The 27,902-nt window shown below is 51.4% G+C and overlaps 2 protein-coding genes across 7 annotated transcripts in view; one reads left to right on the top strand and one right to left on the bottom strand.

Annotated features, from left to right (window-relative positions):
• Nphp4 (nephrocystin 4) overlaps positions 1-24,552 on the bottom strand; it is an 88,282-nt gene extending 63,730 nt beyond the window's left edge. For 2 of the 5 annotated variants that reach the window (XM_036177570.1, XM_036177571.1), the window contains exons 1-6: positions 24,211-24,544; positions 17,300-17,480; positions 12,206-12,358; positions 4,224-4,396; positions 2,833-2,897; positions 1,184-1,339 (exon numbers count right to left, since the gene is read on the bottom strand). In XM_036177570.1, the coding sequence (XP_036033463.1) occupies positions 1,184-1,339; positions 2,833-2,897; positions 4,224-4,396; positions 12,206-12,358; positions 17,300-17,434 (682 nt within the window). In that variant the 5' untranslated portion in view covers positions 17,435-17,480; positions 24,211-24,544. Of the gene's footprint in view, positions 1-1,183; positions 1,340-2,832; positions 2,898-4,223; positions 4,397-12,205; positions 12,359-17,299; positions 17,486-24,210 lie in introns of all 5 variants that reach the window. The other 3 variants (XM_036177569.1, XM_036177568.1, XM_036177567.1) reach the window with 3 other exon arrangements.
• The window catches only part of Kcnab2 (potassium voltage-gated channel subfamily A regulatory beta subunit 2), an 88,032-nt gene continuing 84,358 nt past the window's right edge, over positions 24,229-27,902 (top strand). For both annotated transcript variants that reach the window (XM_036177576.1, XM_036177575.1), the window contains exon 1: positions 24,229-24,730. The gene's annotated coding sequence lies outside the window, so the exon portion shown is untranslated. The remainder of the gene's footprint in view (positions 24,731-27,902) is intronic.

Here is a 27,902-nt window from a genome sequence, read left to right as displayed (position 1 = left end):
GGCACAATAATGAAAGACAAGCAGCCGCCTGACCTTGCACAGGCTTCAGTGCAAACAGGGGAAGGCCATGGCGGAGAATGACTGGCTGCTCAGGATCCACAGCCAGAGGGAGACAGGAGGTGGACAAGGGAAGAGAGACCCACACTCGCCATGGCTGGAGCCCATCCTGAGAACAAATCTGCAGTGTGACCTCACTACGTGCTGCTTAGACGACACAGCCAAGGCAAGGGTAGGTGACAACCGGTGACCCTGGAGGGGTCATCCTAGTGACACACACCCAACCCTGCATGGCAGCAGGTCAGAAGGCAAGGAGCTGGGAGGGCGGTAGAGCCTGGCAGGCGCTCCTGGAAGGGGCCTGGGCTGGACGCCCCCTCCAGGGACCCTGCTCAGCACAGAGGTGAGGAAGATGACCCCAAGCACAAAAGCCACAGTGCCAGGGGGTGGGGGGGCCACGACACACACGACACCTTCTAGAATAGATCACAGGGGACTAAGGAGGCTGGGCAGGCTTGGGAACCCAGGCAGCAACCATCTCTCAGCTGTGTCTTGTGACAGTGCAGGCTCTGGAACAAAGTGCCTAAGTCTCAAGCTTGCTTGGCTTTGCAATCAAGCTGTTCCCCCACCTTCAAGGGGCCGAGGCTGGAAGGAGAGCGCCTTCACTCATATACTGAAGAGAATGCACAGAAAAAGACCAGAGTCCCAGGAACACAAAGCTACTGGCAGTGGCTTTCTCTGCAGGGTCAAGTGTAGACGGAAGAATCAGTCTTTCCCGAATTTACTAAATGAGGATTGTTGGTGTAACTTCAAATCTTAACAATATAAGGATGCTTAATGCCCCTAAACAACCCACTTAAAATGCTCACGGTGGTAAGCTTTGCTATGTGTATTTCAGGACAACCAAGAATTAACAAGGGCAATGCCCCTGATACTGGAACCCAGGAGGGATGGGCCCAGTGACTGGTTCAGGGAAAGGTGGTGAGCAGGCTGGAGGCTATGACACTCTTCAAAATGGGCTGAGTGGTGGATGTCACTGTCACCTCCTCTCCCACCACACCACCAGGCCACACTGCCGAGCTACTAAGGGACACGTGGGCAGCCCAGCCACCTTCACCTCTCAGGATGAGCTGAAGTCTGAGCCTGAGCTCACCCAGACTCACAGTGGCGAGATCCAAGGGCAGCTTACCTGTGTCCCCATGAGGGGGAAGGAGGCCAGGGATCTGCTGGAGACCAGACACCAGGAGATTCTCAGGAAGCAGGTGGAAGGCAGGTTCCAGGGGTGGGTGTGGCTTCAGGGTGTACTGGAGGCTACAATTCTCCATCAGTGTCATGTGCTTGCTCTCTGGGGGAGGAGCACCAGACATGGGCTAAAACCGAGAGTATTTCCAGTCAAAGAGCTAAAACCCAGAAATTTAGAATAAACACCACAAGTAGACGGATGGCTTGTTTTCCAAAGTTATAATGTCAGGCATATAGCATACATCTGTCTTCTCAGCACTGGAGAATCACGCAGGAGGAATGTGAGTTCCAGGCTAGACCCAGCACACCTTTTCTCAAAAAACAAAAATGAAATAAAGACAAAAAGAACCAAGCCACATTCTCTCTGTTGAAACTGAAAAGATAGGATCTTGTTTCTTGGCTTCGTTTGTATTGTGGGTGCGTGCGTGCAAAAGATGAAAGTTCAGCACACTTTGGGTGCTGTTCCTCTGTAACGCAAATCTTAACAGGTCTTATTAATAAAAAACAAACCTGGAGCCAGGTATTGGGGTGAATGCTGGAAGATCAGAGAAGCAGAACAAGCCACAGCAACCTCACCTTGCCAGTTCCTCAGCTGATCCTGTTTCCTCAGACTGGAAGCTTCTGAGTCCTCATCCAAATGGATGTCAGCTGAACTGCTGCTAAAAGCCTAAAAGCTTAACCAGGCTAGTTCCTGGTCCTCACACCTTAAGTACCCTTCTGCTTCCTACCATCACTTCCTGAAATTAAAGACTTGAGTCACCATGCCTGGCTGTTTCCAGTGTGGCTTTGAACTCATCGAGATCCAGACAGATCTCTGCCTCTGAAATGCTAGGATTAAAGGTGTGTGCTACCACTGCCTAACCTCTATGTTTAATTTATGGCTGTTCTGTCCTCTGACCCCCAGGTAAGTTTATTGGGATACACAATATATCAACCACATTCCTCAGGTTCCTACCACTTTTTGTTTCAGACAGGATCTCTCTTGGCCTAGAATTTCACCAAGTAGGTTAGGCTGGCTGGCCAATGAGCTTCCAGAGATCTACCTGTCTTCATCTCCCATCTCACTGTTGCTGGAATTATGAGTGGGCACCACTGTGCCAGCTTTTTACCCTGGTTCCAGGGACCAAGCATCTCTGTGGCTTTGTATGCATTTCCTGAGACAGTTTCACTGTCTGTATTGCACAGGCTGACTCTGGACTCCAGGAATTAAGAGATCCTCCGCCTCAACCTCCCAAGTGGCCAGGACACCACCATGCCCAGGTAGGTCTGCAAGAGTGAAGTTTTACTCTGACAAATTCAGTCTCTCCAGCCAGAAAATGAGCTGTGCAGTTTCCACGCATGGCTGGGAGGCAGGAAGATGCTCAAGCTGACTTCCTGAGCCACAGCCCTACAGGCAGCAGCCCCACAAGAGGCAGGCACGGGAGTGCGAGTCAGAGGCAGAGGCAGGTTCCTCCTCCATCCATTACAGAACCAACGCCAAGCCAGTGACACAGGGACCAGAACCACTGCAGAGACACAACCAGATAGGGTGAGGTGGAAAGCTCTCTGTAAAGTCAGGAGCTCCAGATACATGCCAAGACCAGGCTAGGCTCTTACGTTCTATGGGATCCTGGAGGAGCGGGTGCAGAAGGGCTCTGGGGGTGCCATGATACAGCCTCAACCTGAAAGACAGAACCAGGAAACCATGTCAACTGCCCATATCTCATGACCAGGACAGTTCCTGGGAACCTGCCTCCCAGAGCCTATTAAATGTTGCTGGCTGCCAGGTAGTGGTAGCACACGCCTTTAATCCCAGCACTTGGGAAGCAGAGGCAGGCGGATCTCTGTGAGTTCAAGGCCAGCCTGGTCTCCAAAGTCAGTTCCAGGACAGGCGCAAAGCTACACAGAGAAAGACTGTCTCAAAAAAAAAAAAAATGTTGCTGGTCATATCTGCTACAAAAACATAGGTGGCTGAGGGCAGCACCAGCCCACCATGTTGTGATAAACAACCCACAGACCTGCAGCCTAAGAAGTAAGAAGCTACGGCCTACGGATAGACAGTTAACAGTGCTGGCTGCTCTTCCACAGAAGCAGGGATCAATTCCCAACCCCCATGTCAGAAGGCTCACAACCACCTGTAATCTCTAGCTCCAAGGGATCTGACACCCTCTTCTGACCTCCAAGGGTGCACATATATGGCAGGCACACACGCTCACACATAAACACACAAATAACAATAATAATAAAATTATTATTATTATTATTATTATTATTATTATTATTATTATTATTATAACTTTAAGCTAGAAAGCAACAGAAACAGCCTGAGGAGTCATTACCCAGCCCCCTTACTGGAACCATGTTTTCACCCAGGCATGGCATTCCCATGCACGTGTCTGGCAGTGTCTGCAGGGTATATCTAGTTAACACACTGGGCAGAGACTGCTCCTGGCATCTGCTGGTGGAGGCCAGGGGCACTGCCAAGAATCCCACAGTGTTCAGGATGGCTCCACAGCAAAGAACGATCAGGCCTGAGTGAGCGGCTCCAACACTGAGAAACTCAGATCTAGAGGTGCAGTGTGAACCTGAACCCTGGTTGGAAGGACTGCACAGAGCTTATCTGTCTCGGTACATCCATTTTCTAAACAGCCTGGTGCGTAGCAGGCACTCGACTGTCACCTGCTAAGTGATGATTACCTCAAAGTCAATGTCACACAGCTGCCTCTCATGCACAGATGAGTAGATGGGCAGCCTCAAATCCCACACAGAACAGGCAACAGGTCAGGGCTTGGGCCTATGTACAAACCATATCCGACCCCACACTCACCCCAAACTGGAGGTTCTCATTCCACAGAAAAGAGCAACTCTTCGGCTAACTTGGAATTAGCACCAGACACAGACATGTATTGTACAGACATTCTTGCAAACAAAACACCCATACATAAAATAAAAATAATTAAATCTTTAAAAAGAGAAAGAGAAGAAAAGAAAGAAAACACAGAAGGTACCGTTTGTCCTGGGCAGCAGTGGTGGGAGATTCCGGCTTATTACCAAAGATTCGAAGAATTCCAAACCCACAGGACAGCACCTGCGGGGTGCCATCCCTCTTCCTGCCTTCAGCGACCACTTCTACCACGGCCACAATGTTCGGGTGGTTCAAGGTCGTGTGGAAGTAGAAAGGCTGCAAGAGAAGCAGAGACTGCTGACGGAGGTGACTGCAGGCAAGGAGTGGGGGGGGGGGGGGGGGGGGCGGGCAGATGCTCTCCTCTCCAGTCCCCAGATCCAGTCCTGGGCACACCACAGCATCAGGCCCCACCCGGTGCCCTTGAGAGGCAGAAGAGCAGAGCATCAGGACAAAACCTTCTCACGCTGAGGAGGTGCAGATGTGGAAACTGGAGTTCTCATCCCAGAAACCCACGGAACTGCCAGGTGGGTGTGACGGCCCACTTGTAATTCCAGCCCTGGAAAGCAGAGATGGGATCCACAAAGCAAGACTAGCCCTATTAGTGAGCTCCAGATTTGACTGAGGACTGCCTAAATGAGGAAGGCGGAAGAGCCATCATCCCTAGTTCAATTCAGCGTACTTGTCTGGGGTTCAAATTGACCAAGCCACATTCCCAATATCAAACTGAGGCTACCAAATGCACTCAGACACATATGTATACACCCACACAAATATGTGTACACACATACAAATATGCCTACACACACACACACACACACACACACACACACACACACACACACACACCACTGTTGGGCACAATCAGCCCGAGCCTTAGCCAAAACAACAGCATAGAAACTTGGATCACAGTTTGGCATGCATGCTGACTCTCACCCTGCCCCTCATGTGTATGTTTTATGAAGTTCCATCCAAACTAAATGTGCTTCAACCAAGAATTCTTAGCCTTCTCTAAACTAAGAAAGGATCCACTGCTCACAGCCAGTGCCTTCTACAGTGACAATCACCCGAGATCTGGTTGAGGGGTATTTAGGCCCTTAGAACATAGATGAGGGCTTCTTTTTTTCTTTTTCTTTTTTTTTTTTTTTTTTTAAGATTTTATTTTTAGTCATGTGTATGGGATGGGGTAATGTGCACGCAAGTGCAGGTAGCCAGAGATGCCAGAAGAGGGTATCCAATCCCCTGGAGCAGGAGTTACAGATTGCTGTGAGCCATAGGTGCTGGAAACTGACTTGGGTCAAGTCCCGTTAACTGATGAGCTAGCTCTCCATTTTTGTTGGTTTTAGTGTCTGGGTGTCTACCCCCCAGCTGAGCACAAAGACGCCCCCTGCAGACAGTGCCATGTGATTTGAAATTCAGGCTATCACTCCTATTAAGGAGTCCTTACCACGGTGTCACCCAGAAAGTGGTTACTGTAATCGCAGACTGTCAGCCAGCATAACAGAAGGACGCATTAAAACATCAGCCACCAACTATAAATCGCTATTCTATTATCTTTTATTGTAAAATGATGAAATAATGACCACTTAGGGCTGACAGGTGGCTGGGCTGAGACAGAGTTATGCCTCAAGTTCCCAGACTCACGCTGTCTGCAGAGCCCTGCTGAGCCGCTGGGCCCATCACTGTCTCACCTGTATATTTACACCTGTGCATACTGGTTTTATGGACACTGCCCTCCTTCTCTTCCAGCAGTAAAACAAACATTTAAATTCTCATAGGAAGCAGTAGGCATAGCTCAGCTCATAGGTCACCTTGAAACTGCTCCACATGAGCAATGGGACTAGTGGGGGCAAGGCCAAGGGAAAAAACCACAGACAAGCATACTATACCACTTAGGCCCTGCCTTTCGTGACCACCAAGACACGTGCCTTGGAAAAAAGGAAGCGGAGAAAAATGCCAAAAACAGAGCTTTCCCCTCTTAGCCAGTCCCGGCATCTTCCATCAGAGAGCCAGCCTGATCACAACACACAGAAGAACAACCCAAGCTCAGTCCAGCAGCCTCCTTCCCAGCTAAGAATGAGCTCTTTGCCAAACATCGTTCACTGTCCTTCTAGTGTGGGGACCATGCTAGAGAAGTCATAGGAACCTGGAAACACATCAGCCTTCAACAAGTTCAAGGCTCAAAGGGCGGGTTTTAGGCAGCTATGGAAATGCTTGCATTGCTCAGGAACAAACAGCTTTGGGGAACTGGGGAAGCAAAAGCCTCCTAGGATGGACACACAGACACATGCTCACCTCTGTTCTTCTGGATCATCTGTGCCTAGGACCCCCACCCACACTGCCCCAGTTCCCCAGCATGCAAAAGGCTTGGGCAAAATTCCAGACAGCACACAACTGAATGACACCTGTGAACAGCCCTCCAGACCAGGGCGACTTAATTAACACAACGTCATACATGTTGAGGAGAAAACTCTGAGTGTCAACTAAAACAGCATGATTAAAAGTCAAGCCCATAAAAATTCCCTGTGAAGAAAGTCACTGTCAGCAGAAGAGACGGCTCTCACCCCACCGTGTCACGGCTCTCTCACATGCACTGGCCAAGGCTCCTTCCCTGACGGGGTAAACAGATTAATAAATCATCTCAGTGATCCTGTCCTGATGCCTTCATCAGACACCATTGCCTCAGGGCCAGGTTTCCATTTCTTGCCCACAATGACAGAATTGAATACAGCTCTGACAGCATGCCTCTAAGAAGCTGTACTTGGCCTGCTCTGCTGACAGCTACGTCGACCTGCTACCCATGCTCACAGGACCAGCAGAGAGCTGAGAAAATTAAACCAGCATTGTGCAAAGAAGTAAGTCCAAGACAAGCCAGCAGAGGCTGGGGGCGGCTCAGAGTGCTTGCCATGCAAGCAAGGAGATCTGGGTTCGGGTCCCCAGCATCTAGGTAAAAAAAAAAAAAAAACTGGGGTGAGCACGGAGGGGATGGTGGAGATAGAAGAAGAACTTGTTGACTGGTCAGCCTAGCCAAAAAGCAGCAAGCACCAGGGAATGAGGGAGAGAGTGATGGAGCAGGGCACTCTGACCTTCCCATGTACCCCTGCACAACAGACATACACACGCACGCACATTTGTACTCATATGCATACTCACACCTGCACAACAACAACAACAATAAGCCTTTAATGCGGGACTGTTGGGAAAACAACCCACAAATGCCTCCTGCAGCTCCCATCTACTGACATCTACTAGGCTCAGGTTTCCTGGCCAATGGCCATCAACACTGACCAAGCTGGGCCAACTCAAGCACCCCAGTCTCCCCTAAGACAGTCACAGGCTCAGTTCTGAAGTCAGAAGCTGACTTTGTTGGGAAGTTGTCACAGTGGTAGGATGAAGCTGACACTACCTCACCACAGACCAAAGAGGACAGTCCAGCCCTCAATATGAGTGGTTCTAAGGCTGAGAAACTCAGATCTATAGAAGAACAATGTGAACTTGAACCCTGGCTGGAAGACACCACAGGAGCTTATCAGTCTCTATATTAGCGCCTGTGCAGACTCGGGGCCAGTGGACACTCAGACATCTACCCAGTGCATGCACCCTGCTTCATGGGCAACTGCTGGAAACCAGATGACTTACACTCAAGGTGCACATCTCTGCATAAGGTGTGCAGAAGACTTCAAGGTCACAGAGCTGAGGGACATTCTGGAGATCCAGGCTTTGGCCCATGTGCAAACCACCACAAATCTGCACTTAGGCCCAAAGCTGGCCCTCACTCCAGCTGGAAAGCAATTCCTTGACTAACTTATAAAAGGGTGATCAAACACCATCAACCCAAAGTAAGAGACACTAGAGAACAAAAGCAACCAACTCAGGCCCTCCCTGGTCTCCAGGGACTGGTGGGTCACTCCCCATACAGTGAAAACCCAACCTTGACAACAGCCAAAGACTCTGCTTCTGTCAGGCCCCACTTTAGGCTGATCCTAGGAGTGGGTACTTCTGACCTCGGAGGGAACTGCCCCCCTCCTGCAGGGACACAGCCGCAGCTGAGCAGGGGTTGCCCTCTGTGCACGCCACCCCTCACTAGCTGTCCCAGGGACCTGTGAGTGGCAGCAAGACTGAGAGAGTCAAGTGTACGGTCTGGATCGGTCTGGTGAAGCAGGGGTCCGGGAGGTGTCATTTCCCCACACGGCTCTGAGTGAGAACGTCAGGACTCCATCCTCACTACTCTGGTGTTCCAAGTCTTTTCTGAGAGTAGAGCTGCTTGCAGTTCTGAGACAGCATCTCCCACCCACCCCCACCACATGCCACTCACACACATATGTATGGAGCCAGCTCTACATAGAGCATGCCCAGACAATCTAGTAGCCACACATAGACCCTGCAGCCCCAGTAGCCCCGAGTACAGCCCGTTGGTACCGGCGGCTCCTTAACCTCACAGCAGATCTGCCTGAGCCATTGCTTACGGGGGAAAACACCTCGTACATCTGTGTCACCTCGGAAAGTCAAGCAGCATCTTAGCCATCTGTCTCGACAGGCATGTGGCCGGAGCAACCAGACAGCCAGTGACCGCAACCATAGCACACACTAAGTACCCACCAAGAGCATGTCAACCTTGTACAACACAGGTGCAGGCACACACCACACAGAGCAAAGGGAACTTCCCTTTACTTAACTGAACACAATCTCCTTTTTCGTATTCAGGAGACAGGAGGAAGCTGGCATAAAAGGTCAGGCAGGCTTCATCACTGGGCCACCACTGGCCTCTGCTGCTTGCAGTGAGCATAGCAACAAGCAGGGAGAAGCCAGAGCAAGCAAGCTCAGGCATCACCCTCAGGACCCTCAGTGTCTGACCACCACAGGCTAAACCTACACACTTTCCATTCCACTGACTCTCGATGCACAGCCTCAACCAAAGGCAAATCAAGACTGCTGCCCAAGCTGAGCTGGCTTGTTGTTAGTTGTTTTTGCTCTTTTGGGAACCCACCATCCAGCTCCCAAATAAATCACACATAGATGCTTATTCTTACTTAAGAATGCCCGGCCCTAACTTGGCATTTCCTTAACTTTAAATTATCTCATCTGCCTTTCGCCTCTGGGCTTTTCCTGTTCTCTTACTTCTGTAAATCTTACTCTTACTCCATGGCTTGCTGTGTAGCTGTGTGGCTGGCCTCTGATGTCCTCCTCCTTCTCTGGCTCCTTCTCCCAGGTTTCTCCTACTATATATCCTCTCTGCCTGCCAGCCCCTCCTATCCTTTCTCCTGCCTTGCTATTGGCCGTTCAGTTCTTTATTAGACATCAGGTGTTTTAGACAGGCACAGTAACACAGCTTCACAGAGTTAAATAAATGCAACATAAACAAAAGTAACACACTTTAAAATGATATTCTCTTACACAGGCTGAGTTGATGTGGCTCCCACCAGCATGGGTCACCAAGCCTAGGAATAAGCCTGAATCTTGGATTACCTGGACAAAGGTCTGTGTCAGGGCTCAGGATAGTTGGCCAGCAGGGGGCAGTGAAATCTAAGTGTATCTGGGACAACTGAAACCCAGAGTAACACAATGTCAAACCCAAGACAAGGACATAAGCAGCGGCAGAGAACTGTCTCTCACAGCCGCCAGATATTCTACAGGGGCCACCCATCTGTGACTCCCAGAATTGGAGATCTTGGAAGGCCCTGCTTCCAACCTGGCAACCTAGATCCCATGCTTCCGAGTCAGGATCACACGCAGTGGAGCTGATCCAACCCGTCTCTAAACGCAGAGCTAAACAAGGGGACATGGAGGGAGAAGGGGAAGGGTGTCTCTGTGCCGGCTTCAGAGAAGGCTGCTGACCTAGAGCACAGGCTCACCTCCGACACCTCCCCACCAAGGTCTGTGAGTCCTGGTGGCCAAGGGGGAGGCTCCACCCCCCAAGCACCTGCCTTCTTTCCTTTAAATGAGGACTTGCAATAGCTGCCCTCCACATGAGGAGGACAAAGATAAGATGAAGGAGCATGCTTCTTTCATGCCTGGTCCAGAGAAGGCATGTTATCACGGCTGCCGTTACCATTCACAGACACTTGTCACAACACAAGGTTTTCATGGGCCTCTGCGTGCAGGAGAAAAGAGATCATCAAAAGAGCCCATCCATCTCTACAGGGCTGCCGCCAAAGGCAGAAGCGACTACGCCACCCCCCATCACTGTCGTGAGACAGAGGGCAGACCTGTGTCAAAGGCACAGGGCCAGCCCCTGCCTGTGCTGAGACGACCCTCGTGGGGTCACACAGAGCCATGTACAAGATTGACAACATGGACTCCTGTCACCAGCACAGTGGCCTGGCAGACCTTTCCAAGATATTTGCATAAGCCACCTGATAACATCGCGTCAGACACACACTTTCAGTTCCCATGACACAGATTTTGCCAAGGCTTTGTTTAGTCTTCTGACCTCTGGGGCCATTATCTCCCTCAACTACCCGTGTTTAGTCTGGGAAGCCTCAGAACAAGCCATGCCAAGCCACACAGAATCAGTCGGCTGGATGACGGCCAAGGTCAGAGAGCAGCATGTTCACAGCCAGCCTGAGGCTCAGCACCAGCTATAGAGGAAGCAGCCACGGCAGAAAAGGAGCCATAGAAACAACTCAGAACAGCCTCGGTCCCTTCCACGGCACAGTACCAACTGTCACAGTACAGCTTCCTCGGCCTCAGTTCACCTGCTGAGGAGGGAACAGCTCAGTCATCAGAAGCCATTACCTGCAAAGTCAAACCCGGGCTCCTCACTGCCCCCTGAAGGCCAAGTGTGGAACAGCACGGGAAAGGCACCTACAGCCTCTTCAACTCTTAAAGCATCACTGGGAAGGCCCACGGGACACAGCTGTCCACCCGACTCACCACCACCACCACATCAGCCCCAGCTCCCCTCGCTCCCACACTCTGCCCTGCCTTGCTGGGCACATCCTCCTCCCTGCTCGTCCCAGTGCCCATTTCTTTCTCGTCCTGACCTCTCAGAGGTCCTCCTCCACGGCCCTGCCTAAAGCAGGTCCCCAATCCTTCCGCATCTCCTGAGAACATTTCACAGCTGACGGCCTATGTCACTGCTCTTTGTGACCTGAGAGGCAGCCTGAGCTGAAAGCAGCCAAGAGGCTCCCTGGGGGAACATGGACCCAACTGGTGCCATGCTACTGCCAAGTCTGAGGGCAGAAGCACCGATCTGAGTCCATGCTCTGCCACCCTCCATGTGGGCAAGTCATGTTACTGAGTCTGGGCTTCACCACCTGTGATGGTCACTCTTGACTGTCATCTTGAGTAAAGGGAGAAGCATCGAGATTGGCAAAGCACGCCTCTGGACAAAGGATGAACTACAAGCAGCGTTTCTCAACCTGTGAGTTGGGACCCCTTTGGGGGATCAAATGGTCCTTTCACAGGAGTCGCCCGAGTCCACTGAAAAACACAGGTGTTTACATTACAATCCATAACAGTAGCAAAATACAGTTATGAAATAGCAATGAAAATAATTTTATGGTTGGGGGTCACCACAACACGGGAAACTGTATTAAAGGGTCACAGCAGATTGAGAACCTCTGAACCATGGGGAGAGACTAAAAGTCCAGATGGAAAAAGGCATGGACAGTAAGCCCATGTGGATAGGCATTCTCTCTCCACTTCCTTTCACCATGAGAGGACAGGTGTTGCCAGACATCCCTGCCACAATGCTCGGCCTCACCACAGGACCAGAATCAGCAGGTCACTGAACTGAAAATTCCAAAATGAATCTTTATGCCGTCGTTGTTCCCAGATATCTTTGTCATGGCGGTGAAAGCTAACACACCATCAGTTGAGATCAGTAACTTCACTGTTCCAAGATCCCAGAGGCTCCCTGGAGGCGGTGGGACCCCCACATCCCTGCACCCCATCGTAAGCACGTCGACCTGACTGGACATAAGAGACTGTTTGGAAACAGTGTCCCACCACTAAGACTGCTCCGGGCCGTGTCTAAAGGTCCAAGATGTGTGTGCCGAGGCCCCACTGACTGGGCTGCACAGGACAGACCCAGCACACCTCTACCCTACCATAAAGCAGTCCCTAGCCACCGTCAACAGAACCCACCTCATTGAAGATGATCCTGGGCGGCTGCCTGGACAGCTGATTGGTGGACTTCACCATGGTTTTCCATGTCTTCCCAAAGAAGTGTTTGTAGGTGACATCGAAGAGAGACACTCGCAGATGGCATTCAAGCTCCGACAACATGTCTAGGATTCCCTAGGAGACACCAGAAAAGGAGTCCTGAAGAACCACCCCAGAGCCACTACGGGAACCCTATGGAGGGCCCTGGGCCATCAGCACCTACCCCATATTCAGCTACCAACAGCTCAATTTCCTTTCTCTACAGCACCTAGTCTTGGTGGAGTTATAAATCATGATGCTCAGCCTGCTCTGGCAAATCAGGACCCTGAAATGCTCTAAGATGGCATAAACCTAAGACACATCCAAAAGCATTGGGACACAGAGGCCAAGTCATGTCAGCCAGACACAGACCTGGCTGCTGGCAGCCATTCTGTTAGCAGACGGGACCAAGAGCTGAAGGATATGAGTCCAGGTTGTCTCAACGTGAGACTCTGGATCAAACCACACCTGGGCTGATTCTGGACGTGTCTGGTATGTTACTTAATCAACCTCCTCTGGCTTAAGCCATTTGGGATGATTTCTTCATTTTGTGCAGCCATGTTAATTAAGTCCATCCTGATAGAAGTGGGGATTAAATCAAGCCTGCCAGAATTATTCTGGGATGTTAGTACAGGAAAAGCAGAGTTCTGAAGTGTGGGAAACTATGTCTATGAGCCCAGAAGAGACAGAGCCTTCCCCATAGCCCATTACCCACTGTTTCTGTTTTAACCGCAGTTGCTTTGTTACTGCCTTCAACTAAAGTTCTTGGGTGACAGTCCCCTGTTTTTCTCTCATTCATTCATTCAACAAACCTTCCCTTCCTACCTGCTGCTTCCTCTCTGCCAGCTGCGGTTCTAGGCACCAACAACACAAGAAGAACCAAGGAAGAAAATGCCTAAGCGTTTCCGTAAAGGAAAGCCTAGCCACGCTAGTCAGGGAAGGGGCTCCCGGAAGACAGCGTCGGGACCGAGAACTAAGAGACCATGGGACATGGGGACCTGGGAACAGGGTGCCAATAGAGGGTGCAGTACAACACCAGGCCCTGGGGCAAGAGAGTTGGGATTCTCAGGGACTGAGATACTCGATTTCTCCCTAAATCACTGTATTTTCTCACCGTATGTGTCCCTGAACCTCTGGCATCTGGAGAATCCCTGACAAGCGATGCCCCACAACCTCCCACACAGGCCAATTCTCAGAGATGGCCACTGCCTTGCCTCTGAGAGCATTTCTGATGGGCAAACCTAGCAACCATCCCTGAATGCTCTCCTCAGCCCTCACACAGAACATCCGCATCCCAGGACCAAGACCGAGAAAACTTAACAGACCCTGTACCACATTGGTATGGTTACACAAGCTGGCCAGTCCTCAGCTGCTCAGCCTGACCAGGCCTTCCCTTGTGACTTTGGGCCTCCCTAAGACCCAGCATGGGCCTCCGTGTCAAGGACTGCCCACTCTCTCAGCAGCTGTTTAAGAAGTCTTTTCAGTGGTCACCATCTCTCAGGAGAATCCTAGGAATGGTCTATACCATGGAGCCTGTGGAACTGCAGCAGGCTGAGCAGGTGCCAGGGTGCATAGGAGCAACCCTGGCAGGCCTCGTGGAGCCCTGGGAGAGGCTGTGCTTGTGTCCCGACGGAATGAGCAACCACGGAAAGCGCATCCACCCACTCCCAGCAGAAAAGGCAATGTGATTATGGACCTGAAGAAGTGCCACGGTAAGGACATCAGGGACCGGACGGCAGTTGGGAAAAGGGTGGTCAGAAGTCACAGCTTCCATCCATGCAGGAAGGGCCAAGGGGCAAGTCACAAGGTGAGGAGAGGACAATTCAGGATCTGTGCTAATGGAGGGGCCACACAGAGGGGTCCACGGGCAGGACACAGCCTGTGAAGAAGCAGGAAGGAGAGAGACTGGCTACCTTAGCAGACTCAGCCTTCCCCAGATCCAGCTGTGGATGCCACAGCCCTAGTGAATAACTAGTGGGTAACTGGACATTTCCTGTGTAGAGCAAATAGGATAGGTGGTATTACCTATAGGGGTGAGCACGGCGGGGTGGGGCAGCACCAGAGCCCTCTGCCTGCAGACTCCTCACTGACCCCTTCCCTCCAGCTCTCGCCTCCATCCTCTACACATCTGCCCAGCCATTGCCCCCACACTGCAGGCCTCCGCTGACCACAACCACCCCGCCTCCTCGACCCTGCCTTGCATCTCCCGGGGTCTGTCCAGGACTCTGGTCCCAGCTGCAATGGGAGCTCAGCTTCCCACTCCATCCTCATGATCCCACCAGGCCTGACACATGCAGGTGCTCAGTTCCATTCTGACATTTCCCATTCCTCCTTGTGTGTTTCTCTTGAGATTCCTAAGGAGGAAGCACTCGCTGCACAACTTTCTTTTCTAACAGAGCTGTGTAAAGCCATTCCGGACCATGATGGGTGCCATCAGCTATAGCCCGCACACATTCCTGTCCACCATTGCTCAGTCTGAGATATTCTCTAACTTCCCTGTGAATTCTTCTTTGACTAATAGGTTATTTATATTGTGCTAATTTTCAGCTACTTGACTTTCTAGGTTTACTGCAATGGGTTTACAGTTCAAAACCACAGCAGTCAGGAAACACACTCCCTATGATTTTCCCAGATGCTCCATACCAGGGGTCAACATTCAAATGCACAATGAGCTGCAGGAAGGCCTTGGAGCTTTCTCTCCCTCATCTGCCCAGGTCTTTTTGGTGTCGAGGTCTTCACTGTGGTACAACACAGAGGCCTGGGTGTCATCTGCAGTAGCCTTTCAGTCTGGGAGTGGCTGGTCACCATCTGTGTCCCTTACTTCCGGCACCTCCCTGCACCCTGAACTCTCAGACACTCACTAGCATGAGCACAGTTCCTTATGCAGGCATGGCTTACCTTCTCCCACTGATTTCCAACTTACCTATGTCTTTACGTTTAAATACACTATGCTGTAAACAATACATGTGACCTTAAATGTTAACTTTTGCCCTGATTTTGAATCAGGAATTCCATTCACAAGAATTATTCTATATATACATACATTAAAAATAATGTAAATACAGTCAGGCATGGTGGCTTAAGTCTGTAATCCCTCAAATTAAATACTCAAGAGGTTGAAACAGTAGGATCTTAAGTCTGAGGCCATCCTGGGCTACACAGTAAGGCCTATGAGAGCAGGGCATGGTGGTACCTGTCTTTAATACTAGCACTTGGGAGGCAGAGGCAAAGGCAGGCGGATCTCTCTCTGTTTAAGACCAGGTTGGTCCACAAAGTAATAGGATAGCTACATAGTGAGACTCTGTCACAAAACGAAGGAAAAATCCCATGTAACATGAATGCTCTCTAAGACATGTTGTTTCTAAGATCATTTTTAAAACAGGGTACAGATTATATATATTTTATAATTATGTATGAAACTATTTACATTTAAAGTAGGAAAAGGAGCCAGATGTGGTAGAATGTAACTGTGTCTTAACACTCAAGAACCTGAGGCAAGAGATCAGGAGTTTGAGGCCATGCTGGGTTACACAATGAGACCTTGTTTCAATAATAATAATAATAATAATAATAATAATAATAATAATAATAGAAGCCAGCCAGGCAGTGGTGGCTCACACCTTTAATCCCAGAACTCAGGAGGCAGAGGCAGACAGATCTCTGTGAGTTTGAGGCCTGCCTGGTCTACAGACAGAGTGAGTTCCAGGACAGCCAAAGCTACATAGAGAAACCCCATTTTGAAAAACCAAAATAATAATCACAATAATAATAATAATAATAACAGGAGCCAGAGGTGTGGCTCAGTGGTTAAGAGCACTGAGTGCTCTTACAGAGGCCCAGCACCCATACCAGGTAGCTCCCAACTGCCCATAATTCCAGTTCCAGGAGATCTGATGCCCTCTGCTGGCCTCCACAGGCACCTGCACACAAATGGTGCACATAAACTCATACAGACATGCATACATAAAAATGAAAATACATACAGGTATATTTATTGTATTGCTTAGACTTTATGAAGTGTTAGACAGAAGCCAGACAATCCTGGTGGTATCTGAGATAGGATATTGTTGACAATTCACTGTTTTTGTGTTTCTTGCACATTTCAAACTCTGTAAATTACTTTTCTCAAACCAAGAGGGGGTGGGCTATCCATCATGAAACTTCTGGGAAAGAGAAGGCTGTCAATTCTCAGATAGGGCAGTCAGAGCCAGCCCTGGTAGGGAGCAGTCCAGGGCCAATGGGAAATAAGTAGCTCCAAGCAGCTGGCTTCCCTCTTGCAGATTCTGCTCAGCTTCTGTGAAATGAGGGTGATGTTGGAGCCCCCTCTTGAATAGCATGCTAAGAGGTACAGCTGTGGCACAGCAAACACCTTGGTACCTAATCCTGTAGCAAACACAGGAGGCACCTCACCAGAGGGCTTGGAACTGTAAATGCTGATAGCTAGCAATTAAAAGTGCCAATCCTATCACAGCAGTCCAGACAATGGGCTTCCCAACCAAAGAAACACTGCACCTTCCCCAGCAGGGCTGGCTCCTTGGACATTCCTGCAGGCCAAGTGTTTCAGAAGGACACATACCACATGAATGCCCTTTGAGTGGCTGCACGGTCACACTAGCTCATACAGGCTCCCTAGAAGCTGAAAAGAGCACACACGAATGCAAAGATGTCAGCATAGGCCTTCCGGTTCACCTGGCTGGTGGCATCCAAGCACACTAGGCTTCCACAGTCTTGGCAAAGCTGCTACCCAGAGCAGCTTCCTCCCAACTGTAAACTGAAGGAGGACCACACAGGGCCACACAAGAGGCATCTTCCTATACCTTGGCCCAGAAACAACCCAGAAAGACTACCTATGAATCTGCACTGTGGCACTGTGGGTAGAAATGCTGACCCAAGGCCCCAGGTACTAACCAAGTGGCCAAATGCCATGTTCTGTACTGCCAAGTCCAAGGTAACGGGAGATATGTGAAAAATCAATGTTAATTGGAAGCTTCATCTCAGACAACAGCAATTGACAAGCAACGGAAAAAATCTCATTACCTGCTTAATTAGTGGCCCATCAAGCCACTTCAGGACACACTGGAATGCTGTGGACTCCTTCCCAAGCTGGCGTGCTCTCTGTGGGTGGGGAGGGACGAGTGTGTTCTGAGTGAAGGCTCTGTGCCAGTCATCCATGCTGCCCGTCCAACCTCACTGGGGCCTCCAGGACTCCCTGCACCATCTGTACTGAAATGAAGGCAACAGTGATCAGCCCAGTGCTCACCAGACTCTCCCGGAGGAGCCTCCACCCCTCAGAACCCCACACGTGGCAGCCCAGTCCTGCAAACCCCAATGCAGCTGCATTGCTGATCTGAACCAATGACACCAAGGAAATATGCCAATCAGACACAATCACCCTGGGCTCAGTGGCTGGTTTAGGAAGGGGGCATGCACGGCTACTTTCAACAGCTATCTAGGTTAAGCACTGGCCAGCAGTGAGTGGCAGATGAGGCCCAAACCCTAAAACACTCAGGGAGTGTGAGGTGATGGGAGCCAGTGAGGTGCCGATCTCAGTCTCTGGTCTGCACAGAGGGAAATACGGGCTTGGGAACAGACATTGCCAAAGGCAACTTGGGAGCAACTACCTCGAGACACGGTTAGAAACAAAGGGCAGAACGAGCAGGAGGCAGAGGCAGTCGGTTCCAATGTCATCACTAGACCCCAAGGCCACTCACCCAGAAGGGCTGGGCTGTTTGGCAAGGTCTCTTGTTGCCCAGCCAGCATTACCAGCTTCTTAGGATTTCACCCATCAGGTGTCACCTAAGCTTGTGAAGCCAGACAGGGTCACCACCTTCCCTTGCTGTCTCTTCGTGTGACAGATGGTGGCAAGAGGCCAGTTCTAGGCACTGCAATGTCAAGTGTGAGGAGAGCAGTAGGTGCGGCCTCTGGCCTAAGAGAGGCCGACCCTAACAGCGCCACTGCTCTTGGTGTTTCCACCCTGGTGACATCTGCACTGGGGGGCAGAGGCCACAGTGGGCAGCCCTGAAAGCTCTGTGGCTCGCAGCCAAGGTAGTCACCACAACAGTGGAAACACCAGCTTCACCAGACAGAAAAAGGTCCTTGGCAGAGGCAGGGAAGCTATTAATTTCACTACATCTGGACTGCTGGGCACACACAGCAAGACAGCGATGAAAAACACAGAGTAAAGCGCGTTCCACGTCTGCTGCAAGCCACAGGCCTCTGGGCATCCCAGGGGAAAGTCTGCTGTGGCTGCTGCCTGCCCAGCCTGCTTTTCCATTAACACCACGTCAATGGAGAGATGGCTGCCAGACAGCCTCAGCTTCGGCAGACACTTTCTCAAACACAAACGAAGTGAACCCGTCGCTTCAAGGGAAATTAGTAAGACTAAGGAGTTTTCAAACAAAAAAACTGAATTAGAAACATCTGTATCCTCCACTGCTAACCTGACTGCATCATACTTCAAGACCTGCCCTGTGAGCAGGACAGGGACAAGATGGATGCCATCCTCAGGGAGTATGTACGTATATACGTGATATTTTGTTTGTGTTCTGACAAATAAAGCTTGCCTGGAGACCAGAGGGTGGAGCTAGCCACTAGTTAACCATAGGGCCGGGAGGTGGTGGCTCATGCCTTTAATCCCAACACTCAGGAGGCAGAGACAGGAAGTGATAGGTGAGTGGAGACAGGATCTCTTCCCTTTTGGTCGGAGGATCCAGAGAGGTATGAAGTCACTGGTGGCTACTCCTCTGCTTCTCTGATCTTCCAGGTTATCACTCCAATAGCTGACTCCTGGTTTTTAGTGATAAGACTAATTAGGTTCATGCTTCATATATGTGTAAATATGTGGAAGATCTAGGAAACTCAGAGTGCTAGCACATTCCAAGTGACCAATAGCCAGTGACCAGAACAGTTCAAAACCCTGTGATAATGAAAGATCCTGAGGCAAGAGCTAGTGTGTAAGAAGTCGGTTGGTGGGCAGGGGCTCCACTGTAAAACAGTATGCTTGCCGATTGTGCACAATGCACCGTGTCCCATCCCAGCACCATGTAAGCCAGGCATGGTGACACATACCTGTAATACCAGCAACTGGGAGACAGCAGGAGAGTCAACGCAAGTTCAAGGCCTGCCTGGCTACAGTTAGTCCAGGCTAGCCAGAGCTATATAAAGAGACCCTGTCTCCAAACAAAAACAACCACTGCTCGGGAGGTGAGGGGAGCTTCCAAGAAGAACACCCACCACGGGACCCTCCTCTTACCCAGTGAGGTTGGATTTCCTACGAAGGCTTCAACCAAGACAGCAGGTGAAGGAGGCACAGACGCCCAGAACAAACTGTCTCCTAGTAAGCCAAGGGAAACACTGGCACAAGCCCAAAGCTACCCTTCTTCTCACCAATTCAAAGTTTTTGTGTTGATCACATAGTCAGGTTTATTGCTGCCACTTTTAAATTAACTAGTGTTTCTTGATGCTTCTGGGTTGGGTTCTGACTTCTCATACGGTGAACACGGACAGACAGAAATCATGTACACTAAACTCTGTCGGGATCCTCATGAGCTTCTTCCAAAGGGAAAAAGTGAAGGGCCATTCTAAGGGGTCACCCCTCCATGCTCAGAGTGCATGAGGGAAGAAAAGGATGACTGTCAACCTGACACAGACACACACACACACACACACCCCTCAGGCTATATCCCAGCCTCCCCTGGAACACACCTACAAACCAGGCACCCCTCAGTGGTCCAAAGCCACCCATGTGGTTCTGCATGTGGATGTGGCAGGCTACCAGGACACCCTGCTTTCCCTGTTCTTTGTAAAAGGACCCAATTCCATGCACGAGGAGGGCTGCCCCGAATCCAGCCAGAGGCCTGCAGTAGTTGTTCAAAGGGAAACCGGTGATGCCCCACACAGCGCCACAGGCAGTTTCCCCTGGGAGACTTAGTCTGGACTGGCACTCCTGCCCAGCCTGAAGCTGCCCAAGACTCCCCAGCCCAGAATCCCAGGAGACACTCAGCCACCACAGGGAAATGTGCAGAAGCAGACCCAGGCAGACTAACAGAACTGCTGGGGGGGGGGGGGTGAAGACGGCAGATAGAAGCGGTGCTCCCATATCCACTGGGGTGAATGACACAGGCCAACAAGGGCCCCTCCCTCAGTCAGATTTCCAGGCAAGCTGAGTAACTATCTCCAGCATTCCCACCCTGATCCCAGAGCCTGGGGACATGTGACTTTTCATGGCAAAAAGGATTTTGCACAGGAGTGAGGAGGTTGTGCTGAAACATCCTGAGAGCTTGAAGAGTGCACTAGTCCCTGTGAGAGACAGGTAAAGAGGCTTAGAAAGATGAGCAGGGACCATGGCAAGGCCAAGGTCTCCAGAGGAAGAAAAGGCAGGTACCGAGGGATGCAGGTGCCTCCAGGAGCTAGAAATGACATCTTCAGCTGAGGTCTCCTGAGGACCTGCCCTCCCACACCTTGACCTCAGCCCAGTGAGACAGATTCCGGATGTCTGATTCTCAGAACTGGAAAAGATATCAGTTTGTTGGTCCAAGACAATGCACTGTGGCATCTGGTGACAGCAGCCACGGGAAGCTCATAGAGTTGCCCACTAGCCAAAGAGGCGTGACCAACAATCACTCCAGGGCCATCTCCTACTGGAAGTGAGGGGCTCCTGGGTGGCCCTGGGTCTAGCCCCAGGCCTGCACAGCCCCCGTGTTACTCTGCTGGTCACAGCCCTTGCGCCCTAACTTGTGGTGATTGCTCCCTGGCCAGCTCCTGGCAGAAGGGGACTGACCCTCCCACGGCCTTGGCAGCCATTCCACGGGAGAACTTACAAAAGCCATAAAGCCAAATGGTGCTGCAGCGGAGTGGGGAGCCTAGCTGCTCTTTTTTCTGGAGAGATGCTATTCGCTGCACTCCAGATCAAACAGGCATTGTCTTACTGAGAACCCGGACCTGACAGCACTGAGCATTTCTGGGGAGGAGGTGCCCAAGCCCCCACACAGGGCCTGGCCCTCTTCAGGCCAGTGTCCTTACCCCACAAGCCTCGAGAAGCACTCGAGCACCAGCCTACCCTTTTAGGGTCTGCCTGCCCCCTGCTGTCCCTATTGCCTGCCAGGTTCACACTGGAGATCTGAAAGGCCCGCCTCTCCACAGCCCTCTGTAGAAACATTATCCAGAGCTGAGCCGTCAATACAGTCCTGAGAGACTGTGAGCTCCCTGAGTCAGCACTAACCCTTGGAGAGAATCTGTCATTAACTGAAAGAAATATAACCTCCCTTGCAGAGAAGATAGCCTAAAGAGACACTTTGTAACCCCAAAGAAGTAAAATCTCCACAGGAATCCCATGCTGGGGGGAGGGAAGGTCAAAGCCTTGGTGCCAGGGAGAGGAGGAGCTTGGGAAGACTTGACACGGGGTCAGACCACCCTTCAGGAGAGACTGGAGCAGAGACAGGAATTGGTCAGTGATGGGCAGGACCACGCCCTGACCAGGACTGCTTAAGAGTTATACCTCTTGCCTTGTTTGTGCCTAAAGTTCATGTTAGTATTCCTAAAATGGACTTGGGGGTACTGGACCCTTTTGTGGACTATTACTTTAACTAGGAAAAGATGTGTTACATTTGTTTATGCTGCAGATGTTTAATTGTGTAAAATGTGCTGCATTTGTTTCCCCCACCTGCCTAAGGCACCTGATTGTTCTAATAAAAAGCTGAACAGCCAATAGCTAAGCAGCTGAAGGATAGGCGGGGCTGGCAGGAGAGAGAACAAGTTGGAGGAGAAATCTAAGCTCAAAAGAAAGGGAAGAAGGAGAGAAAAAGTTATGCCTGGGGCCAGAAGCCAGGCAGCCGCTAGACAGACAGACACAGAACAGGACATATAGAAAGGTTAAAAGCCCCGAGGCAAAACACAGATGAAAAGAAACAGGTTAATTTAAGTTAAAAGAGCTAGCCAGAGCTGGGCGGTGGTGGTGCATGCCTGTAATCCCAGCACTCAGGAGGCAGAGGCAGGTGGATCTCTGTGAGTTCCAGGCCAGCCTGATCTACAAAGCGAATTCCAGGACAGCCTCCAAAGCTACAGAGAAACCCTGTCTCGAAAAAACAAAACAAAACAAAAAAAAAAAAAAAACAAAAAAAACAAAACAAAAGATAGACAAACAAACAAACAAACAAAAAAAAAAAAAAAGAGCTAGCCAGAAACGAGCCTAAGCTAGGCCAAGCATTCATGACTAGTAAGTCTCCATGTCATGATTTGGGAGCTGGTTGGTGGCCCAAAAGAAAAAGCCTGGTATAGGACCCTTTTATGTGTTCCTCTTCCCAATATGACCACACTGAATAAATCTACTTTCTCCGCTTCTATGATTAGTTTTCTCTTAACCAGTGTACTGAGGACAGGTGGCAATTGGAATTGCCAGAGCCAGGCTCATACCCTACAAACTCCCATAACAGAAAGGTCCCCAGAAAGGACCAAAGGGCCACTGGGAAGAATACACATTAGAAAGAAAACTAGACAGATTCCATGCTTTGAACCCAAGAAAAGGGACCATGGGCTCTTTGGAGAGGACTGGAAGAAGCCTGAGCTGAGTCAGGCACACACTCCTGGTGTACTGGTCCAACAACTGGAAGGCAGTGTCGTCACAGGCCACCTTACACGTGAGGAAACGGGCTTCGACAGGTGAGTTCACAGCTAAGTGACTAATTCACACGCATGCCACTCTCCTCTTCCCACTCAGGAAGCCAAAGGGGACAGACAAGATGTCCAGAAGGGGGCAGCGATAGCCCTCCTGATGGAGATGTCCAAAGATGAGGGCCAGGTTTTTTCTCCTCAACTTCAGCCAAGATCCTCACCTTCTCTGCCTGCTTCTAATCTACAAGATGAGAGTTTAGGATGTCTTAGGGACTTCATTTCTGCAGATTTAATTAATAAATGTGTGCCAAACACCCGGTGTATTCCAGAAGCAAAAAGACAAGTGTTATCTCCAACAATATTAAACTGTAGTGACTCATTTATAGGTGTCAGGGAGAGGAAAACAGAGGCTGCAATTCCACAAATAGTGGTGTCAGGCTCAGGGAAGCCTGCCCCCGAGCAATGAAGACTGGGGGAGGGGGGTGATGGAAGGCTTACCTGTAAGTTTGATTAAGGAGTGCCTGGCATGCCCTCATTCACCCTCTGTTATGGGACTAAAACGTGGTCTTCACCAAAGCAGATAATCTCGAAGATCCCTAGGTACCAACACTAGAACAAGATAGTGCTAGGATGGTTTGAGAAACAAGGCAGAATTATGGCCCGCTGAAGCTGCATGGCTGAGCAGCAAAGGAGACCAGGGTTGGAAAGGGGAGAGCTTGCCCATTCCCTAAACCTGCAAAGCCGGCTTCAGTGCAAACTTCCACGTGAGCCGTGAGCGCATCTCCCCGAACCAAGGAAAGACTAGACACACCAGGAACCCGGACAGCAGCATGGGTTGCAATTCTGAGCAATGAAGGAAGGGAGGTCGACCCTGCGCCCCGAGAGCTGGACATCGATAGGGCCAGGGGCCTCACAGTGCATCGAGAGCCGCAAGAACCTGATCGAGCTGCACGTACTATAGAGCTGCAAAAGATGCACGCACACCAGGCCGTGGGCATCTTCGAGGCTCTGGTGAGCACATAGCATCCGTTTTGGCCCCAGATTGTTGCGGGAACCGGGTCAGAAAGAGGAGGACTAACCGAAGGAGACCCCGACGCCCAACTTCTGCTGGCAACCGGGATGCACCATTAGCGACGCAAGGGGGAGACAGCGAAACCCACGCGACCGAGGCCCAGCCCTGTGTTCCGTGCCGTGCCTTGCAAACACCAGGTCGTTAGTAAGATGCAATATGTACAGCCCCACCCGGGACCCTGAGGTCTCTTCGAACTCTGCTGACACCCGCGCCCGCAAAACACGCAAACTTCCCCCGCACTTGGTTCAGTCCACTGCTGGCGTGTTACCTAGGAGACGGGCATTGGATCCACGCTTCCGAGGACGTCCCGCACCGCGGATCCAGCGATCGGGCAGCCGATGCCCAGCGAAACCCAAGGTCTCGAGAGCTCAGCACTGGCCGAGGGGGGCGCCCAATCCGCCGCCACCCACGCGAGGAGCCCCAGCCTGAGGGACACCGCGCACTCAGCCCAGAATCCGCCTCGCGTCACTTTCTTCGTCAAGGCCGCGCGGCCAATGAGAACCTGAGTCCAAGGACCCTGACTCCGCGCGCGCCAGCCAATCGGCGCGTCGGCGGGAGCAGCATGATTTGCATGGACTTCAATGGCCTCCGCCAATGAGACTGTGACTGGCGTGAGCCATAGCCAATGATAGGCTGCTAGAGGCGTGGCCGCGGGCGTCCCACGAGGTAAAGATGCTGCGGGCGGAACCTGCGGGAGCTAGCGGGATTCGGGGGCGCTGAAGTCGCAAGGGCAGGGCGGGAAGGAAGATCCGGAACGGGGCGCGGGATCCGGAGCTGGAGGCCCCCAGGTGAGTGCAGCTGGGAGACCCCAGCGGGCACCTGCGAGGCCGCACTGTCGCGGGTACCGCGGTCCCTCTCCATCTCCTCTTCCCCAGCCCTGCATCCCTGCCCCCGCCGCGGTTCTCACCTCCTCTCCAGCCTCCCCACCTCCTTCTCCACAGTCTCCCTGCCCCCACCCCACCCTCTCTGCTTCCCTGTCATCCTGTCCCACCTTTCGACCGACATCCCAGACCCCAACCCCAAACTTCATCCCCAGCTCTACCCCTTCCCGCCCCGTATTCCCATCTTGCCCTTGCCTCCCTGCTTCCCATCCTCTCTCCTGGCCTCTGCGCACTCCTAGAAGGTGTCTTCTCCATCTCTCTCCTTGTTGCTCCTCTAGACTCATCTTTCGTCCTTGCTGCCTGCCGGGTGACCCTTTCGTCTTGACCCCAGCTTCCCACACATTCTGCTCCTAGCCCCTTCGATCCCTGGTACCACCACCACCACCAGCACCACCAGCACCACCACCGCAACGCTCTGTTTTGCGGTGCTCCCCAGAACCTTGACACTCTTGCATCTACACCTTGCCCCCACTTCACCGCCTCTGTCCCTAGACCTCTACCCCACCCTCAGCTTCTCCCTATGTCCAGGCCCTGGCAGTCGGCACATCCCCACCTCCCTACCTGCTGCTACTGCTGCTGCAGGATGCGGAGCCCAACTGCTGCACTGCTGCCTGCTGCAGTGTCTGCAGCAAGGTGTACCTGCCCACCTGCCCACCCTCCCATCTGGCACACCCTGCCTGCTTCTCCTGGCACTTGTCCTGGGGTCTCCTGCAGGATGCCTTCCAGCACCCTTTGCTGCCTGCCTATGGGCTACCATCTATCTTCCTTCTCACCCATCCCCCCACCAACTGCTCAGTCTCACTTTGTGATTCAGCATTTTGGGGGTTGATAACTTTCTTTGCTTACTGGTGTGAAAGGGATCTGTCTTAAAGGCAGGTGGTCTGGACTCCAAAGGTATGAGGGTCACATCAGGAACCAGACTTGAGCTGCCCATTTGGAAGAGGGGCGGGAGCCAAGGACCCACCAGTGGAGGTTTGCCTCTTGCTCCGTTCCATTTGTCTGCCCTGTGTTGAACCACATCCAAGGGGAGATGATATAAGTAATAGCTCTTGGAGAGATGGACCATTAGCATTTATGGAAATTAATACATCTCCATTGAAGAGCAGGAACACCAAGTTCAGGCCACAGCTGTCCCACTATCTGTCGCTTCAAGGTTTCTTCCTTCTTTGTGATTTCTCCTCCCCCTCAGAAACTCCAGCCCCCGACTCCCTTCAGTGCCAAGAATAAGCTTCCACTCTGTGCTTAAAGCGGCACTTGGACCCAGCATTACAGGGTTTGGGGACCTGTGTGTGTGAAGAGTCCCATCGATCCACCTGCTCCTTTCTTGGCAGACGTAGGCTCTGCAGAGCCCAGGCTAGTGTGCTTCTACTGGGGTCCTGGCCTCATGCTTTTCTAGCATGGAGTCCTCAAAGTGCATTTGACTTTTGAGGTCCTCTTGGTCAGGTCCAACCTGCAACCTCCCCAAGGGAAGCTGTTCAAGTCTACACCAGCTTTGTGCTGGGCTGTGGCAGGACCCTGTCTGAAAAGCAGCCTGGGGGAGAGTCCCTTCTAAAACACAGATTCATCCTTTTTGCCTCTTTGCCACACCAGTCAGCAAATGCCTTGTGGGTGCCAGTCAGGTTCTAGGTATTGAGCCAGGCAATGGGCAGAGAAAGGTGTCATGGAAAAATGTGAAGCCCTTTTCATACATTTCTAGAGTCCAAAATTTTGTGAGTGTGGATGTGGAGCCTGGATGAGGGACGTGTGTCTAAAAGCAGTCACCCATAGAAGTTGGGGAACTGTGACACTCAGGACACGTGCTATGGAGCCAGAGAGCCAAAAGTCCTGTGGCTGGCCCACCCAGGAAACGCCCTACCCTTGGGCTGGCTTCTCTGTCGTTTCATTCTTCACTCCCGTCAAGTGATTGGGAGGAAGTGACAGGCACCATGTTGATGTGCAGCTTCTGGGAAGAGCCTTGTGTTTATGGGTACTCGGCATGGCAACGGGGCACACTGGAAGGAAGGACAGCCTCTGCCGGGGAATGTGTTTCTGCGTCTGAGGACACTGACTGGAAGGGACGTATGTTTGAACCCTGGTTAAATTCTCGGTAGTCTTTATGTCACCAAAGGCCCCAGAGCCAGAGTGTTGTTCTAGAGTTAAGTAAGGAGACAGAACAGCAGCTGTCACAGGCAATATCCGGAAAGGTGGACTGGAAGTATCCAGACCAGAGACACCGTGCCTCCCTCCACCATCTCTCCCAGCAGCCAGGAAGTCTCTCACCTTGTAGGGATGAAGACTCTAAGGTTACGAGAGTCGTGACCACCCAGCAGCTAGCCGTCTCCTGCCCCAGGGGACAGAGATTCATTTTTTTTCAAGGCCGACAGAGGCAGTGATGGAGTGGGGCAGACCACATGCTCGACACTTACGTGAGCCTAGTTCACACCATGGCTCTCCAAGCTGGAAGAAACCAGCACCCCAAGGACACAATGGCTGCCCTTTGGGAAGGCTACTGGTGAGGTATCAGTGACATTTCTAGAAGCTCTTATGGTGTGTCAGAATCACAGAACCATCTCTCAGGAACAGTGGAAGAGATCATTGACCAAAACAAATTATCAGGGACTCCAGTCAGCCCAACCTGGAAGAGTTCCAGCACAAGGTGATGTGGTTCAGGCCCATGTGTTTAGAGGGGGGGCAGGAAGCCAACTGGGGCTCTGGGTGTGATGAGGGGGAGAAGAGAGTCCTCACTGGAACTGTACTGCTGACCTTACTTCACATCCGAGTCTTGGGAATAACTCTATGGAACAGGCTTATTAACCTACAGAGGAAACAGGCATAGAGGGCCAGGAGACACACCCTGGCTTCCCAACTAGTGAAGAATCTTGTTCTGCCAGGACTGGATAGCAGATACCCACTGCATGATCATGCCAAGCTCCAGCACATGTCAGAAACCCTCACTTCTGTGGGGTGAATCTCCCCAAATGTCCAGGAGGTCCAGGGTCCCAAGAGATATTGGTACCTGCACTGGATATGGCTGTCTTTAGAGAGGTCTGTCAGGAGTTAGGTCCTTGATGTCACTGAGGTGTGAAGAGCTCTTTTGGCT

The sequence above is a fragment of the Onychomys torridus genome, chromosome 2 (genome assembly GCF_903995425.1).
Source record: "Onychomys torridus chromosome 2, mOncTor1.1, whole genome shotgun sequence".
Classification (NCBI taxonomy): domain Eukaryota; kingdom Metazoa; phylum Chordata; class Mammalia; order Rodentia; family Cricetidae; genus Onychomys; species Onychomys torridus.
The sequence above is the reverse complement of the archived record's forward strand: the minus strand, read 5'-3'. Positions and strand labels throughout refer to the sequence as shown.